Genomic DNA, 20,444 nt, shown 5'->3' on the forward strand with positions numbered 1-20,444 from the left:
GTGCTGTAATTGAATTAAACTGAAAATGCATATCATTACTCTAACATACTATTATGTCGTTATGTGATAGGCCTAACTCTTTATACATTCCACCACTTAATTCACAAGTTTGTGGGGGATTATTGGACTAATTGCAATTTATACTTGACTGTGAGCCGTTATTTTATTGTTAGTAAAATTTTGTCGAAATATAATCTTCACAGAGACGATGTACAAAGGTCTATATGACCAGCAGAACTGAAGATATATTCTTGTCTTTCTCGGTTTTCAGAAGCGACCTTGGACGGCTTTAGACATACGTAATATCCATCATTAATGTGCTGAAATTGACTATAACTATTCATAAAAAACTGTCGTCTATTATATTTTCGTGGCATATTTAGAGGTCGATCAGAGCCGCCAGAAGGCTACCTTGTAGCCGCATGCGACTCTGAGAGCCACGGTTGGGAATCACTGGTCTATAGGGTAATACTGGTCAATCGGATATGTCGTCACGGTGCACCGTCATTTTATGGGTATATCACTTTGATGCGGTGCATTCAATTCGACCGATGACAAGATATTAGCGCAAGATATCAAATTTTGTCCAAACGATTGTATGTGAAGATTGAATAATTATATCATGCCTTGCATTATAATACGATGTCTGTGATTGCGCCGGATCTTGCATGAGTGCTTGGTTGACCTGTAGCTAATCGAGTCATGAATAAAACATAATATCCATGCTGAGCTTATCGATGTTGATTACAAATCAAGACTTTCACTCCAATGCTTCACAACTTTTTTTCAGTTAACGAACCACTTTTCATCCAAATTTCATTGCGCGACCCACCAGACGTTCTTTCACGACTAACGTTTAAACCACTGCTCCAGGGCGCCCGTTTTCATGTTTGCAGTGCGTTACAGTTATCTGGTCGCGCCTGGCGTGAAAATTTTCCCGAATTTATGATGGTATTCGGTCAATGATATGGGCAATTGTAGATGAATTTTTTCCGACAGCAATATATTTGGAGACATCCATTTAGGCGCCTATAGAGTCAATGAAAAATTCAGCATATATATACCGAAGTTGTCGAACCTTTTCGGCAGAGGTCTTCTCACTGTCGATCTTTCTGGCAGCGCATTTCCCAGAGTCGCATGTTGGGCGAAACTTCATATGTCTTGGTATGTCGTGGGGCGGTAATGGTCGACACCGAAAGGCCTATTTCTACAAATTATGCGAGGGTGAGCAGCCCTATTTAATTCGAGAGATCGAGCGATGTCAAATCGCGCCATGCGCGAAGAAAATTTGAAAGAAGTCCAACAATTCTCTAAAAAAATACTCCATATTTTATGCTGATTCATGAGATAATTTTGGCCTCTCTTCGAGATCGATGCACCAATTGAGGGGTTGGGTGCGGCAGTTAAGGTCCTGCATGTTACAGATGATTACAGACGTGAAATGATAATCTAGGCTCCTCGCCGTCCTGTATGCTTAAGCGGTGTTTTAAAAAAGTCTGGAAGTGGACCGTGCTCCAAGTCGGCAGATGCGCAATCATAATAAACAATATCGGCCTGGTATAAATGACCATTGCAGTAGAAAAACACCATGAATACCACAAACAACAACAGACGAGAAAGTGCGTATCCAATCAGCAATTCGTCTATCACGTCGAGCATATATTGATTATGAAGAGCTTGCGTTGCGGCAATTGTTTCCTGATTATAACGAAAAATCGGGCTGGTTTGCTGCATTTCCCGATCAACGTTCGCAAAGACTTTGGAGGAAAGAATGGATTTCAATCTCACGCATACACAATAACTAAGGCTGGGCAAAATCGAGTACCTGACTGAATCGATTCTGAATCACGCAATATGCTTCGAGTCGAGTCGAGTAAATATAATATAATATAATATAATATAAATATAATGCCTGTTATCCATCACATAAAAGATATTTTGGTATTTTTTCGACCATACCGATTTTATTGCACTTGGTGACAATGTTGCGGGACGATCCTGAATTTGGAAATCTGCTAGTTCCAGCAACTTCGTAGCTTTGTACTATATGTTTTCATTGTTTTGTATGCTACGATACGGCCAATCAAGGTTTTAAGCCTTCAACTGCGAAAATTACTGTCAACACTATAATTCTCTTCTACAAATTACCTTCCAGTGGCGAGGAGCGTATAATTCCAGTACTCGAAAAAAATAGTCTTTTACTACTCGACTCGAATCATCACAATTAATACTCGATTCAGATTCGAGTACTCGAATCATTATACCCAGCCCTAACAATAACGCACTGTGGGATTTCACACTCCAACCAATATGATTGTGACAAAAATCTGGCTCACGAATTGTGAGGATGGCAACGTGACTTACGGCGCAATAAAATAAATTTGGAGGAGGAGAATGTGAAACTACTCTTCTAATCTTGAGCATATAATTGGAATGGTTCGAATCCCTGTCCCTTTCAAAAAGGTTCGCGTTTGCACGAAACTGAACCCGATGACGTCACATTGCTAATGCTAACCCTATACTTCAGTGAAGTGATATATTAATGTACAACACACGATACCTAGTGACGACTTATGCCCCAATACTGAAATACATGCTGACTTTTTAAACGTCGCCACAGGTATCAACTAGACTAGAGCAATCAAATGCTATAATAATCCCATATAATTATCAAATAAGATTTATCTCGTACGCCTGCTCGATTTTATCACATTCGACAACGATGAATTCTTTATATCAATTTCATTGATTGGTTGAATAAGCATCATTCGCTGACTACCTACATGTGATGTATTGCGTTCTTGACGTTGTGGGATTGCGGGTCAAGTTCACAGCAGAGAGTGACTAAATATTCACAAACGGAAAGCTGACTATTTCGGGCAAACTTTTGAAGCAAAGCTCGTAAAATGTTTGAGATTGGCAAGGTACATGCTCGTTAGGTGTTGATTTTTTTTTATGCTGCCAGCGGCCTAGCAAAGAGTGGTCCAAAGTTGAGATGCAGATATAATTTCAACCAAAGATGTTATAATGACGTGAAAAATTGTAATATATCAAAAAGTTTCACAGTACAGAACCTACCAATGTTCGTTTGTGAACGTAAACCTCTAAATTTCTGAAGTTCACACACAGAACGTGAACACGAACCTCACGTTCACACCACCCCTAGCATATAACGTGTTTGGAATATTTGGGAAATTGAATACGAAAGTGTAACATTTAAAACATCTTTGCGATCCACTGGTAGGTCCCGACCCACCAGTTGAGAAGTACTGCGCTATAGGCTGATTGATGCGTTATCACATTTCGCTCGGAAGGCGATAAACGCCAATAACTATGCTGAATTCCGGTTGCTTATGAACGCACCCGAATCTCAAAATACAGAATTGCTGCGCCAATTCTTGCTGAACTCAATTAAGGATATTGAAATGACTACTCTTATGATAGGGTTGCTCAACACGTGATTACGATATCGCTTTGGAAGTTCAGGGGCAATTATCGCATTTGAATCATTGCTGGAACTTATTCCGTGCACTAATTACCATATTTGAGATATAACAATGCATTCAAGTCCAAATCTTTTTCCCGATTGAATATCCAAATCTACATCCTCAAGTTCCTTCCAATACTATGGTAATCAAAGTGCGAATCCAATTTTGTTTTCAATCCCGAAGTCATGTTCCGGAACGGACGCTTTCATTTGAGAAAATCAATCTACCAATTACACGTTAATACGGCGGATAATATGGGTATGCAATTGATGTTAACATGTCATCTTCAGAATATACACGCTTCCTAATTCTTTCAGAAATATGCTCTGTCCCAACGGAGTATATAGGACATTTTGGATACTTGAGAAGCTAAGGAAAAGTATCCAGACCTGGAGATTACAAGGTACATCATCATCGTTGTCATGTTATAGTACATTTGTAACCACTATACTGTTATAGGACAGTGCATGGTATTTAGATCAAAATCCAGAGATGAAGCTTTCAGCAAATTCTAATACATGTTGGTACACAGTTGGATATGGGAGTTCAATTAATATTTAAATAATAATCGCATTCTACTGGGTGTGACGATGTCCATATTCCCTACGACAGGAAGATTCTGATTGATATGTTCTTTCTTGATATATATTAATTGATGTACATTCAGCGTTAAAACCGATTATCGTTATTATCTTATGTAAACATTCCCAATATAAGAAGCAGAAAGCGGCACTCAAGGATTTACATTCATAGTCCGTCGTATGAAAGCTGACACAGGCGTTGGGGTTTCACCTCGCATCCAGACATATACGGCGCGTCATATCGTCAAACATATAGTTGAAAAATTGATAGGAAATCTTTATAATTGTCAATGACGATTTTTTAGGTATCCGTGATCGTTTTGAGATCAGGCTGAAGCGATATTTTCGTAATCATCTATTATTTTGTCACACATTGGGAGAAACAACAAGCAAATAATAAAACAGATATAACACATCAAACCCCCGTACCAGTAATCCGTGCTCTATATACATACATGCACACGACCCAGGGTCGGCTTTGTTTTCCGAAGTTCACAGATTGCTACAAAATTATTATTCAATATGATATTTAACATAAAACAAGATTTAGTTAAATCTAAATCAAAATCCGCACGATATTGTAGTTACCACAATGTGGTGACACATTGGAGTCGCATCAGTCTGGTTAAGTAGGCCTATCCTTGAATAATAATTCGATTTATAACATACATCCAAATCGGTTTCTATTGGGAGAAAAATATGTTTCCGATTCAGAAAACCGCGGATACACCGATAATACATTGATAAAAGTATTGAACTAACTCCTCAACAAATTTATAAATTAATATTCAGATATGAATTCATTGTAACGTTACTGGAAATGTGTACAATACAGATTTATACCAAAATTGACTGTAATGTCGAAATCATCGAAGGATTTGTCAGTTCCACCGAGCTCCGAACACACCCGCTGGCCTATTGTGACTGCTATTATATGATTATAGATGTTATACAATGTACAGCATTATCTCTGCTACTATATGCTACTGCAATGATAAGTTAAAGAATAAGTTGACATTCATCTGCAAGTCAGGCGCAATGATGAAATTTTCATTTCATGGATATTCCTTGTCAATGATGATGATGATGATGATTATCAATATGACGATGCTTTTCATGCTGTGGCTGATGTTGATGGTGCAGGTGGTGATGTTCTGATCTCTTATTCATCAATCCACTGACAAGATACCACCAGATATTGAATTCACGTGGATCGTCTGAAAACAAAATATGCTTGATCATTATTAAGCCTCCGCTGTTGGGTGAAAGTTGACGGTGAATCATAGCTATAGGAAATAGGGTGCTAGCTTCGGGTTAGACCACCAAATTCCTAAATGCATATGTACATTCAACGTAATATTGTCGAATCTACTGTACGATTTTATTGCTTTCTCCATTTCTTGTATAAAAGACAAGTGTTTGGGTCACGACATTTCGTCGACGTTGGCAATTCGCAGAAATCAAAATATATCTGAGTACAATTCTTGAACCAGCAGCAGCTGGCAGAATTTTTGTCTATATCGGAGGAAGGCGATATCTTTTACAGGCACGAGTGACAGAATGCGAGCGAAATGTTGTTTATCTCAACCGTAAATTTATTTTATAACGGATACGTGATTATCACGTTTTCTGTCGATGCCACTGTGTATAGGCCCGGGTCCGTCTGTCAGAGGGCCGAAAAGGGTGGTACGCAAAAACAGAACCTAACTTAGAATTATATAGCGGTCATACATCCTACGCTCATTCGTAATGCATAGTTTTGATTAAAATGTTGTACTCGATTTATACATCGGTCTAATTCTTAGGTAGGGCCTGGTTTTTTGAGTCAGAAAAGTATATTCACACCCGTATATAAAGGGTCGTACACGGGTACACACTCTTTACGCTGAGACTACAGGCTATATTAGTGACACATGTGAACAGCATCGACAATGTCATATCTAAATAACGCTATGGATTGGGAAATGATTTTAATTGTGCACTTTCGCGATCACTGTAAGTTCGGATAGCGCATAAAATCTGCACTCGAATGATACTTCGTAGAATACGCACCAACGTGCTTGAGCACGAACCTGAGTTTCAAACAGCTTAGCTAATGAGAATGTTCTATTGCTAGTGTATATCTTGAACATTTAACAACCTTTTTAAATCCAACTTCTAGTTCAACATACGTCGCTGCACAAACAATTTTCGATAAAAACATACCGCACTGGTGTTTAGTATTTATGCTGTTTAGAGAGATAAGCTAATTGTACATCATGTAGCTATTCTTATTATGATTCCTGAGGCTTCGACTTACAGCCACGCCCACTTTCGTTCTGACTTTTTGTAAGGCATCGCCATGAAGATCCCATGCCACTTGGGAGCCTGGATAAACCGTCAATACACCTGAGTGGATTTTGGAGTCGATCAGGCCGGACTTATGGAACGTATCACTACTCGACTCGCAGCCGCGAATAATAATAAAATATGTTTGAAAAGAAGTAATCAAGTGCTTCACTCACATTCCATTATGTTATCGGATGAATTGAGTCCAATCGTTTTCAAAGTCTTCTTACTGTACTTGATTTTGCGCTTCTCGTATACCAATTTAAGCTTTCCCGGAATACAATTCATCGTGAGCTTGTGAAGGTCGTCGATGGAAGCATGGTATTCCAATATGCATTTGAGAAATCCAACCTGTGGGACGAAAACTAGCTCAAAAACTGCAGTGACTTAATTGCTCCGACATGAATTGAGAGGAGTCAGCGATGCATTCGAACATATACTGTCATTGTTTACATGAAATATAAAATGTGAAATTTTTGTTTTGATTCACCTAGTATATTTGCTATCTGCTGAACTAATTAGAAATATATAGAGAACAATATTAATATTGTCCCATTTTCTTCCATCAATATTACGTAGTGGTGACCAATCCGCGACTGGTTCTAGATTTCGGAAAAAACAAACGTTTTATAATGTATAAGGATTATTTTCATGATGAGGATGGGGGAAGCAAGTGGCGCAGTTGGTTAAGGGCCAGGGTCACGACCCCAATGACAGGACCTCACGGACCAACTTTTATTTGTCGAAGATTTATCTGGCCCCTCATCGCTAACCAAAAAGCCTATAATGATGGCGAGCCGAGCCAGTAACCAGTCGGCAGCAAAGAACAATGTAGAGGCCTTCGTTCACGGTCCAGGCAAGTGTTTATTCCATCAATTTAACCCCAACCGGGCATATACACATCAACACAACGGACGAGAGGCAGACACTCCGCTCGTCGAGATAGTCCAGCACGAAAGAGGCTGAGTACGATACAGCATGCGTTACGGTAATATTGGTCACCTGTGGCAGTAGCAAGCAGGGCTGCTACATCACCTCGCACTAAACTTGAAGTGCCCGAACGGGCACTCTCACACAATCCAATACATTCGAGAAACACGTTCAAAAAGCAGTAACATCCCAATCGGCAAGATATCGAACAAGTTCACTTATACGCAGGACTGCAACACAGAACACTAAAACAGAATGACAATACCATATCACGATATCTCGTTCAGCAACTGCAACATCCATCGATCCCATCCTAACAGGGAAACCCACAAAAAACTGCCGACCCGTCTATCCCATCCTTACAGGGAGAGAACTGCAACACACGCACACACATGAAGCGTCGACGAAGGACAAAGCCATCCCAAACGTAATGAGTCCAACGCTTCAGTGTTGCCAACTCCGGATGGTAGAAAATCGCTAAAACTGGTGTCAAAAATCGCTAGATGTCGCTAGATATTCAGAAAAAAAGCGCTAAAAATAGCGCTAACTCTTCATTAATTGTTAAAGGTGTTAAATTTAACCATAATATCAATACATTCTTCTCAGCTATATTTTACTTGTCTGGGACCAAAGTCACTTATCATATTTCTAGTTTATAATACGTAATAGTCATCTCTAAGCGTGAAAAACGTGCCGTGCATTTCGATAACGCAGATCGCTTTGCGCAATGATCGCTCTGCGTGACCACTGACCACTGACCAAGTTTGCAGGCATAACGGCTCACTATATAAGCGTGCCTTGCTCGATGCGTCCGTCAATGCGTGATGCGATGTACCGTGGAAATGCGCTTGACTTCTCTAAACTGTGTTGGAGTACTTGAACACGACATACAACTTGACACTCTTGTACACGACTTGAACCGGGTTTACCGGCAACTATAAGTAGAGATCTTAAGAAAATAATCCGAGGAACAACCCGGGGTATGAAATTTAATAAATCTGGTCTTAAACGAAAGCTAGTGTCACACTGATTCCCGCAATACGAATTTAATTCTTGTTAAGACATTGAAACAACCTCAAAAAAGTCCCCGAAGACTGAAAATCGGGATTGATCGGAACAATCGCTGACGAAATTGGTCATTGTTATGTTCATTGTGCTGCGGCGATGCTATTGTTGGAGCAATGCCGTTTTTAGACGTTGGGGGCTTTTTCGGGGTGCATGGTTCCATTGTTCTGACGAGATTTTAATTTGTATTTTCGAAATCACTGCGACACTAGCTTGCGATCAAAGCCAGTTATATATTAAATTTCAGCGCTGTGGTCGCCAGAAATAGGACTGTCAATTATGCTGCAAATTACCCAGCAAGAAGAGACACTGTTTGCCCGTGCGTAAGCGCCGGGAGTTGCGTATCTATCCGCACGTTAGTAATCTACAATTAAATATCATCGGTGTTCGCACTCTGGTGGCCGGTATAGCCAATGCAGTCGTCGGCCAGAACTGATCTTTATTACTTATTTTCGGTAAAAAAGCGCTAAATAATCGCTAAATACTTTTCAAAAATCGCTAGAATTATCGCTAGGCGCTAGATCCATATTATTTGGCGCTAAACCGGATGAAAAATCGCTAGATCTAGCGCGAAAATCTCTAAATTGGCAACACTAGATCGACCTAGATCGTCCTCACCCGGGAGCGCCCTTTTAATGTCTTTCCTCAACGAAAGTCACACATACAAAAGTTCCGCCGATAACACAGTCCATGCAAAACAAAGTGGCTTGAGTAGTCTTTAACCAGAATTGCAAAGCCCTCCTTCAAAGATGTGAATCTCTTCATGCCACGGCCGAAATCCAATCCATCTTTAATTCTTCAATAACACACTGCCCGCACCGTTGTCCTGGCGTGCTCGCCACTGTAGAGGCCTTCGTTCACGGCACAGGCAAGTGTTTATTCCAGCAAAATAACCCCAACCGGGCGTATACACATCAACACAAGGGACGAGCGGCATACAGTCCGCTCGCTGAGACAGTCCAGCACGAAAGAGGCTGAGTACAGTACAGCATGCGTTACGGTAATAATGGTCACCTGCGGCAGTAGCATGCAGGGCTGCTACAACAAGTTCGATTGCATGAAAGAGAGAGAAAGAAAGAGACTGATGTTAGGAGCGCGCGAGTGTGGAAGTCGTCTGGTTGGTTACGACGGCAAAGATCCGGAACATTACAAAATCATTGTCATGGTTCACATGACCTTAATAGACGATAAGCGCCACTGTTGTCCGTGAAATAAACAAACAATAATGTCAGTTTTCGCAACTTTCAACAAAACTATAATAATATCATCTCACACGTCATACTCCTCGCTCTGCACTATATGGCCTTATCGGGAACAGCAGCGTACTCGCAATAGCGAACTGGATGATAGCAACGAGCTAATTGAAGGGGATTTAGACAATGCCAACCACTGACCGCCGCTCCCACAAAAACACGGTGCAACTTCTCTTATTGTGTGCACAGTATTATTGAGTCTATAGGCCTACTTTATCTTGCAAGTCCATATATTGGAGTAGAGCGTATTTATTATAATATCGAAGAAAATCGAGTCTACGGGCGCAAACTGGTTCATTCAGGGAACAAGGGGGTACTGTTTATTTTTCGAGAGCAATGACAACACCCATGTTTGATCAGCTTATAAACTATTACTTTCGGAAGGAAATGTAGTGTTTGTGTGTATTAGACAAGGGTATATCATAGAATACTCAGTTACAACAGATATGTTCGGAAGTTTTGTGCCAAATGACTGTTAATAAGGCTGCCTTACGCTCGCCAGAGGTAGACAAATGACAAACCTTTGTAAACGATCTTAGAATAAGTCATGATACATTCCACCCAATGTTAGGTTTAGCATATTTTAAGATCCGGAAAGGAGAAAACTTTTTACAAATCACATTCACTACCGGAACTATACGAAGTATATCCACGTAATTTACTGTCGAAACGACAGACTTCGATACTTTTCAGGCCTCCATTGTTAGTTAGAATAGAATTGGAACATGTTTGTTATCACTACTTGTACATGTAATTGAGTAAATTTGTGACATATTACTCCAATTTCTACTTACGTATCGATGACGAAGACTTTTACTGCCTCCAAATGCCCTACTTTGATCAGATCTCCGAATGTGGTAATTCGACACATGCATCGAATACATTATAACGTTCTAGTCTAAAATTGCCAACCTGATTTTGTTCACTAGCTTCCAGGATAGATCAGAAGTCACTCGCATCCTTAGCCCTGAACATCCGATGTATGTTAACAAGGATGCCCAAATCGGGGATTACATTACTGTTGAAATTATTACCAGCCACAGCAATATCCAGGTGTTTCAACTGCAACATGAACCAAAGTGTATTTCAATATCCAAAACACTGAGAACTGAAAAAATCTAACTTCGTATTGCTGAACAGAGGCTTTTATAAATGGCCAATCGACGCGTTCTTCTTTTGTGCAATCAAGCAATATGCTATTCATCTGAATACAATACGAGACATTTGAGACAACAATCACCGGAAATAGCGTCGGGCACAGCCTTCTATCAATCCAAATATGTCATAATGGTTTCACTTTTCATCCAATTTATGTAATTTCAGTAGCGGGTAACGGCATCCCTCTAAATCAGTGTTTCTCAACCTTTTTCCCCTCGCGGACCGGTAAAATTTCAAAAAATGGCTGGCGGACCGGTGAACTTTCAAAATTGAAATGAAGCGAGAATGTAATGTATGCAACCTCTTTAGCAATTATATGGTGCTAGAGAATGACATTTAGAGGGTTTTATCGTAATTAATTATCTTCATAAGGGCATCCGTGTGATTTTATGGTAGTGAGTCGCGGTAAAATTGAATTGTCCAGATAAACGTGCTACCGCCGAGAGTCGTTTACAGTATTTCGTGTCGAAGGCCGTGGATTTTACCGACCACGCCAACTCGAAAAATATTCTTCTCTTCGACAATATCGAGAGAAGAAGCGTTTCGGAGTCGAACTGAGCACATTGTCGTGTTACCTTGCTCATTGCCCACAGCCACCAGACGCCGCCTACTCAGGCAACTACGAATACAATGCTAGCCGCAAGAAAGCACCTAACAGCAACTATACCGGCCATGCGCAAATCCGGGCCGACAAAAATCACTTCGCCGGCCCACCCAAAAAAACGTTGGTTTTGGGCCCCCACAGGGTGATAAGTCAAACTTCCGGGGTCTTCTTCCCCAGAACCAACAGTTGGGTGGCTGTTTTCCCCTGTACTTGTGAGTGCATTCATTCTACTCAGTGTGAGCATAGAGTTAATGTAGCTTAATCGTAACAATAGCGGAAATTTTCGATAATTCATGACTCAATCGGTTTTATCGCGGCCGAATTTTTGGCATATCTTTCGGAGTCCCATGATAGCCTAACCTTCATTATGTTTTGGTACGTCGTGGTGCGGTAATGGCTGACGCCGAAATGTCTATTTCTTTAAATCATGCGTATTTCTCGGAGAAGCTAATAATCAAGACATTCAATGACACTAAATCGCGCAGTGCGCGAAAACAAATTGAAAACAGTGAAAAAAATCCAAAAAAATAGGCTATGATTTATGTTCATTTGAAAAATAATTTTGGGCCCTTTTCAAGCTCAGTCCCTTTCACATTGGGCGTTTTGGGGTGGCCCAGTTACGGTCCTGCACGAAATGAATGAATCGAAGACGAATGATCGCGCAAACTGCGCTGTTAAGCGATGAGTAAGCTCGTACCTGTTCTGTACTTGTCACCTTCAACATTGCATCTTGAGTTTAGGGTTTAAAATTGTAATATAACTGGCGGACCGGCAGGAAGGTCATCGCGGACCGGCAACGGTCCGCGGACCGGCGGTTGAGAACCACTGCTCTAAATCAATATTTTTTTATTTATCTTATAAACCGATAGCATATATGTCAAACTTTTTAGGCTTAGAAATACTGTCCCCACGGCTGACCGCCAAGATAACATGCGAGAGTCAAAATAGATGTATTAGATATTATTGTCTTGTTTCGATCAAGCCGTCAACGTCGTATGCGATCTCTTGACAATAGCATAGCCAACCATCTGCAGAGATACTGAGCCTGGTGTATATGGTCTTGTATTCCAGGTCTGGAGCGTCACTTTATCTAGATATACTAGGGCAATAGATATCCCTGACTTCCTATTACAACGGCGTCATTCTAATAAATTGTAGCGTTACTAAAGCCTGCTTAGAGCGTATAGTCAGTTCGATGTGCAATGGACTTTAATAAACCATTCCGTTTTTCTCCAAGCTGCGCGCACAGAAAAATGTGTGTGGCACACAAAACAAATCCACCTGTTGTCCGAAAAAATATCAGTCGAAGCGGCACCATCTCTTTGTGTAGAAAATCTATTAAAACGCGATAAAAAAACTCGAGTCCGTCGCAGCGAACATCAGAGTTTTTCGGGGAAATCGGGAGTCCAGTTACATTACCGGAAAATTTGAGGGTAAATCGGGAGTCCAACCGTGTCTACGCAATCTTGTCCGAGAGACCGCGCTGTGAGTTGGTGCGAGACCGGGCAGCAAACTCTTGAAAACTTAGTTGACATTGGCTGGAAGGGTATCGTATAGGTCAAGTTATAAATTTATAGGATGTACTTTGTGTCTCTGTTCTATATGACTAATCATAAAATAGGTGACCGTAGCCCAGTAGTAATCGCCCATATAGACGATATTGAATTCTCCTGTAATGACGTCCACTAACCTTTTGTAATTTAAATTCAGATGTCTCTCGTAAATCATCCGGCGTCGCGTACAGTTGTTGGTCGCAGTTAATTTCGATCATTGCCGGCTCAAATAGTTGTCCAAAAAAGACCACGACATCCAGCATGTGAACTTCGTTGAAGCAAAGATCCATTTGCTGGGAAATCAAAGTTTGTCATTTGAAAAGAGTCAATATTCGATGATGTTGTATTCTTTTCCAAGACGATGAATCAAACAATGAGTTGGCGTAGCATATAATTACATGGAAACCGACGACTTTTATGAATCTTAAAACTCAACAACTGTGACCCAGTGTTGGGATCAAGTCTCACTGCCTTCGAGTCACGAATCATCTCGAGTCATTGCAAATTTTGACTCGAGTCAAGTCAAGTCGATCGATTTTCGATGGTGACTCGAGTAAAGTCAAGTCACTCGAATTTTGGAGGTGACTCGAGTCAAGTCAAGTCAAGTCACAGTTCAAGTCAAATTGCCTTTTCGAAGTATGATGCATGCTGACGTTATTGCATTTTGCTAACTGTCTGAAATACAGATTGACCGGTCATTGGTTTTAAACGGATGAACGAATATAGAGTTAAATGTACACGCAAGAAGGCGATGTATCGCTCGCATGTACGTAGAACTAAGTAATTGCATAGCCTCAGTTTATAGTTACCAGCCAAACTAGAGAATAAGGAAACGAATTGATGAGATGCAATGCATTACCCATTTACAAATTGATATGATACAATACGAGCCTGCGCCAATGGTTTGGGACTATAGAAACTATATTCGAATTCAATTTCAATAAAACAAAAGGCTTCGTTAAGGCAAGAACAGAGAACAGAAATCAGGGTTGCAATGACTCCAGTCATGACTCGACTCGAGTCCGACTCGAGTCACGATTTTCTGATGACTCGACTTGACTCGAGTCATTTTTTCAAAATACGGAAATGACTCGACTCGACTCGAGTCAATCTGTGTATTGACTCGACTTGGACTCGAGTCATTGCGCATGGCTCGAACCAAGTCATTGACTCGAGACTCAGACGGCCAAGACCAACATTTCATTGTAATTCCGAAGCCAACACACTATTGGGATTTCGTCTGTTGGTACTGGTACTTGGATATGCGACCAGAAACTGCTAAAAGTGAGGAAAATTGTTATATTATAAATGCGAACCATTCGATATCACCAAACAGAGTTATAAAAAGTGGGTTTACCAAGACTTTAACTGGAAACTGAGCAGACAACACAATGACTTGGACTCGGACTCGAGTCATAATTGCATGACTCGGACTCGACCCGCTACTCGCTGACTTGGACTCGGACTTGACTCGATGGTGAATTGAAATGACTCGACTTGACTCGAGTCAAAACTATAAAAGTGAGATTGACTTGTGACTCGGAGCCTTGTGACTTGGTTACAACCCTGACAGAAATAAACATTTGGCTATTAAATTACTTTACCATACTATTTTACGACAACGTAAGTTGTAAGCTTCGACCCCTTCGCTCGCGGTCAATTTTTTGTGAGAGAACAATGGTGGCTCAGTAAAACGCACGATCATTGAATGATTGGTCGCTCTCACGGGCTACACCAGCGTTTCGCGAACAATCCGAACATACGCTAGATACAGTGATTTTTTATCGACACCGATTATTTGTTGACTTAAAATTGACTCGTGAATTTTTCTCCGAGTCACGAGTCAATCTACAGTTCAGTCAAGTCAAGTCAAGTCATTTTAGCAAAGTAACTCGAGTCCAGTCAAGTCATACGAAAAAGGTGACTCGAGTCTGACTCGAGTCAAGTCATGATTCGAGTCATCCCAACACTGCTTAGACCCTATTTTGGTTGCGTTTTTTTAGCTGTTATGAAGGGCGTGGTCTGAGTTGCTTTTCCAAAATCAGATTGTTGTCTCAGCTTCAAGCAAGCTGAAAGTGGTGCTCAATGGCCACAATGTGAGTATCTTAATTGTGTATTCATATACGTGTACTTTTGCGTTACTGTATCGGTAGATCGTTTTCTTATAGTAAGCTACACGCTGACACGACATGGCAGAATACAACTATATCTATGGGTTCGTAAATACCAATAAATCAGTTATATCTTTAATACCTAATTATATGATGTTTCAGTGCAAATGACTAAATCGCAAAATGAAATTCACCGTCGAGATGGTTTTCCACCATATAATTGTTAGCAATAGTGGTACATACAGGCCTGTTATCAAGCATCCATCTGATATCTTACCTCTTTATTGTAAATTCCCTTGGTATTTCCGTCGATGGTGATGGAGTTCATTTTGTTCTGCAGCGTGATGGTACAACTATGATATTTGACTCGTACTCGGGCAATCTGAATATTCCAACGATTACATTTTAGTCCAAAAACAATAGCAAATATCATGATGATAGATATTTCGTAGATGCTTCGAAATCATTGACATCATCGCATACCGGCGAGTACGATAAATTTTCAACGTAATAAGCTAAGAGAATTCTGGATATGTATGACATAACTCACTTTCCAATCGAAATATCCCATTTTAGAGCCATTTCCGTGATATCCAAGAAACGGACGAAGCGTAATCGAAGAAAGCGAGTTTTGTTGCAAATCCACATTGTCGACCTTAATCGAAATAGCGGGGAACTTATTATTTCTCTCAATTTTTGGAGTCAAATATGGGTTAACGGAATGTTTGTGGCAACTTCCCTGCATAAAATTTTTATGTGGGTATGCGAAGATCCCATCTTTGGTTAGGGATTCGGGAGCGCAGGACGATAGTGCGGGAAATGCCTGAGATTTGATTATTTTAAAACTAATTCAGTAGTTTGCAACATTTTTATACGACTGTAATAAGGTAGTTTGTGTTTTTATAACACGGCTTACAGCTCATGTACTTCTTCTACATAAGTTTTCAATGACATAAAATAAGTAGTCGTGGTCGAATAATTACACATAACATGATATAATCAAGCTTAAATCATTCACTAGGTCGACCGGCTTCTTTGTTAGTGGTATAGAGGGGCGGATAAAGTTAATAGTAAACTCGGTGTAGTGAGTGGAGACAATGTCGTCCAAGTGTATATATCAAACGAAACAAGTTACAGTAGTTTTTTGAAAGAATGTGACCTCCATCTATGTACTTTATTCAACACATGAGATAAAAACGGTGAATGCGGTCCGGGAGACGTTAGTTTGATTAAAAACAGACACACTGTATGACAATTGAAATTGCAAATTCCCACGTAAATTGCGTCTTAATATAATTATCAAACGCTGCTAATATTCATCTTGCCATTGCGATCCCTTACAAATACATGTTTCGAAACGTATTGTTAGGTCCAGAAAGGTTGGCTATTTCACGGTGAGACTTACACGAACTCGGCGATCTTCCATGCTTCTTGCTATAATCTCGATTAGCTCATCGGACATGTTACAGTTGCAGCAGTTAAAATCATCGAGACCGTCACTTCTTGCTGTTAGTGATCCAACGACGTGGGCTTCGTCACGACTCAGCGGAAAGCTAGACACGTTGATGACAGAGAGACGTTTGATCAGGTCGTCACAGTTAGATTCGTATATTGAAATGTATAGCTCCATGCGAATATATCTCTGGGCGAAATATTCCTGAGTGCTGTCAAGCTGACGGTGAATCGAGTCTGCAAGAATTGTTCTTTTCTCCTCCCGATCTACAGAAACGTATACAATACCGTTTTTGTGGTATTCGTGGTGTTTGTCGACTACAATGGTCATTTACACCAGGCCGATATTCCCTATTTTTGATTCCCTGACTGCCGAGTGCCGACTTGTAGCAGGGCCCACTTTTAAGCCTTTATAAGACACCGTTTTGTGCGCGGATGAGATGGCGAGGAGAAGCCTAGATAAACCTCAGTATCGAATCGCTTCTACGTTTTCCAGTTAATTCAATACTTTCACTACGTATACATGAGTATTTGTGTTTCTAAACACTGCCACTTATACTTGACAATGTGTTCAGGCAGAACAACTTACTTTTTACAACTTGAATTTGAAATAAATAATAATTAGTTTTGAGAAAAGTTTTATGAGTGAAATTATCAGAATACCAGTGTGAAAAATCCCCTATGTCCTGATAACTGAACATATTTTTGAAGGTTGTACGTATTTCGTTCATTTTGTATACACCGTGCCATTTCTAGTATATCTAGGTAGCCTTCATGTGCTGGTCATTTCCTTCATGTGCTGGTTCCTACAACCCTCCTATAATTTTCAATCTGTAGATTATAGATGTCAAGAAAATACCTTTGACAAGCTCAAATGTTTTTTCCATGTAGACCGCACCAGTAACGAATCGTCGAACCACTGACCATCGTTCCACATGAAGACTTTCTTTGTCAAAGTCCCGGAATCTGTTAATCTCCATCTCCGCTACAAATCTCGCTGCCAGATATTCTTGAACGCTTTGGTGGCAGAAAAAGAGCACGAAATCACCTTGCATCAAATAGTGGCTGAGCAGATTTTCACCAGGAACCTTTACCATTAAATCTACAACGTCTTCAGCGGACAGTTCATAATGTGCTAAATCAGCTATCTTGAAGACAACTCTTCCTTCTTGCATGCCTTGAAAAGACAACTCTTTCAGTTTGTTTACTACCGACGAGATGTTTTCCCGTTTTCGTATGTTTTCTAAGCCTTCAAGAGTTGCGATGATCCTATAGTACAGTTCTGTGATTGTAGCCGGAGGAGATCTATTTGGATCTTTCCCCATTACAATCGCGGTTAAAATTAGGAAGACCGGTTCGGATATTATATGGAGCAATCGTGGCGACATTCTTTCAATTCTCTCCCAAAAGAAGACCCCTTTTTTTCCAAGAAGGGATGTGAATAGTCTCTGTGCGTCTGGTAAGGTGAAACCCTGCAGCATAATGATATCATTGGGTCTGGCTTTCTGCGGTAGCTCCGAGATCTTGAAGTGCCGTGAAGTTATGAAAATTTTAACATGCCGAAGGATATTCCGTGCTAAAATATTGTATAGGATTGTCCATGTGCTTTCTTCTTCATGATTTCTGATAATTCGAATGTCTTTTTGCTCAATATTGAACCTCGCTTGATCGAGCCCGTCAAAAAATATAACCGCTTCGGATTGATGTTCATCCAACCACTTAAATGCCTGATTTTCTTCGCAATCAGTTTCGTAAAGGCCGCCAAATAGAAATTTTGATGGCTTGACACAGTTCTTGTCTATAACATCCTTCAATTCAACATAAAGTACCATCTTCTTTTCCATGGACAGTTTATTTTTATTTTCCCCAGAAGATAAACCAAGAGATCGTCTTACCAGCCTACGTGTAAGTGTCGTTTTACCTGATCCCGCTGATGCGACTATGGCTGTAATACCGACCGCTTCATCAGACGGCTTCAATTTTTCTCTTTGCCATATGGACGCCATGACCTCGTCAAATTGGATCGGTTTGTTTTCAATCTTATCCTGGTCGTTGAACCCGACTTCATTTACCAGTTGATTTTGTACAGCTTCATCTCTTTCATAACGACCTTTGTAGTACTTGGCAACATCAACCTTTCGCATTTGCGGATGAACTACGAAGCCCGTCTCGTGCAGCCCGTCATGCTTGAATTCATCAAGAATACTGACCGAAGAGTGTAGGTCAGCATTGTCGTTGACAATCTTTATGAGTCCCTCGACGTCTGCAACAAAACATTATTCGGTGTTGTTCGCATTCGCGCTCAGCTAATAACCATAAATATGAAATTAAAAATAGCTCGTCTAGCTTTTAGATCGCAGAGTTTGGACGGATAAATATCGTGGCAGACTATAGCGAGTATGTTCGGCACACACATATTGTGATACAAAGATAATTTATTACCACACTGAACAAACCTCTGCATTGAAACTCATTGTCCTTCGAAATGTGGTCAAAAGTCATTCTTTGGCTCGTATTTGGCGACTATAGTACATGGACATTTCGTGTAGCATTTTCCAAAAATGAATAAACATGACAATAATGATTTTGGTGGTAGATTGCTCACTTTTCGCCAATTTCGAATAAATCCAACTCATTGCTTGCTGTATCAGACGTTGAGCCAGGAACAATATGGAATCACGATGCTCGCCTGCGTTCGTATGACTTGCTTCGCGGTAGAAATTATTGGTTACATTGACGACATTATGATTCCCGGGTGTCAAATACATCGGCGAACGTGTGATCGTCTGATTGACATGATAACCTTTTGCCAACTGTGCGGTGTTGATGCTTTGTTCTGTGACCAATGACCAGCGTTCAATCATCATTTTGGAAATGAGACAATTTCGAAATTCCATTCCATCATAGTGTCCTATATGGTGTCGACACAGGCAAATATCACGTCTCAGTGAAATTGTATCACGTCACAATTTCCATTTGGCTACAGGCAATTTGACGGTCATTTTTGACCGGCTTGCCGAGCATTAAATTTGGTAAAACGGGTATCAATCGAAAGCTGATTCTGCACTGATTACGAAAATATAAATTTTATTCTCCTCGCGGCCCTGGAACTCCCACAATCAGCCTCGAATTTTTCATTGTTATGGAGATTGGCATTGGGACGCAACAATGCTGTCCCGCTCTTTTTCTCTTGAGCTACTCTCTCGTTCCGCCAGACAGCATTGTTGCGTCCCAATGCCAATCTCCATAACAATGAAAAATTCGAGGCTGATTGTGGGAGTTCCCGGGCCACGAGCGGAATAAAATTTATATTTTCCCAATCAGTGCAGACTGCAGAGTCAGCTTTCGATTGATACTCGTTTTACCAAATTTAATGCGCGGCAAGCCGGTCAAAAATGACCTTCAAATTGCCTGTAGCCAAATGGAAATTGTGACGTGATACAATTTCACTGAGGCGTGAGATTTGCCTGTGTCGACACCATATAGGACACTATGATTCCATAGTTAAATATATAAACTTCTCAAACTAAGAATGTGGCTCAGTTGAGGTCGATTTCTCTCCATTTTGCAAGTTGTAGCGCTATCTAAAAAAGCTGGCCATAGTAGCCAAACCATTGTTGGTGCTGAAGTATCGAGTGAAAGTACTGCCACAAATCCATACACAATAACAAGTAGAAGATGCGCTTTTTAAGACACAGAAAAGCCAATTCAAGTAGAGCCAGAAACTGGTGGCGCTAGAAGTAATCAGATAAGTTGTTTGCATGAGTAGATCTACTTTTGTTAATCCATCTACCGTGATGGTTACCAAAATAGCAAGAGGCACATTTGCGACCAACGCAGAATTAGTAATGACGTCGAATATAATTTTAAATTTCTAGAGGTGTTCAAAGTAGTCAATAAAGCTACTCAAGTAGAAGTAGA

At 40.5% G+C, this 20,444-nt stretch overlaps 1 protein-coding gene across 1 annotated transcript; it reads right to left on the bottom strand.

Annotated features, from left to right (window-relative positions):
* Positions 1 to 3,676: 3,676 nt before the first annotated feature.
* On the bottom strand, positions 3,677 to 19,836 carry LOC145458065 (uncharacterized). Its single transcript, XM_080336376.1, has 10 exons — positions 19,129 to 19,836; positions 17,383 to 18,786; positions 16,477 to 16,790; positions 15,622 to 15,726; positions 15,349 to 15,453; positions 13,098 to 13,253; positions 10,769 to 10,849; positions 10,558 to 10,707; positions 6,574 to 6,748; positions 3,677 to 5,286 (listed from the first exon to the last, which is right to left on the bottom strand). Exons 1-8 carry the CDS (start codon positions 19,418 to 19,420, stop codon positions 10,588 to 10,590), a joined length of 2,577 nt encoding a protein of 858 aa, XP_080192502.1. The 5' UTR covers positions 19,421 to 19,836; the 3' UTR covers positions 3,677 to 5,286; positions 6,574 to 6,748; positions 10,558 to 10,587.
* Between the last annotated feature and the right edge of the window lie 608 nt (positions 19,837 to 20,444).

Source organism: Botryllus schlosseri, chromosome 2, assembly GCF_051294905.1.
Source record: "Botryllus schlosseri isolate E-star chromosome 2, Bs_hap1, whole genome shotgun sequence".
Classification (NCBI taxonomy): Eukaryota; Metazoa; Chordata; class Ascidiacea; order Stolidobranchia; family Styelidae; genus Botryllus; species Botryllus schlosseri.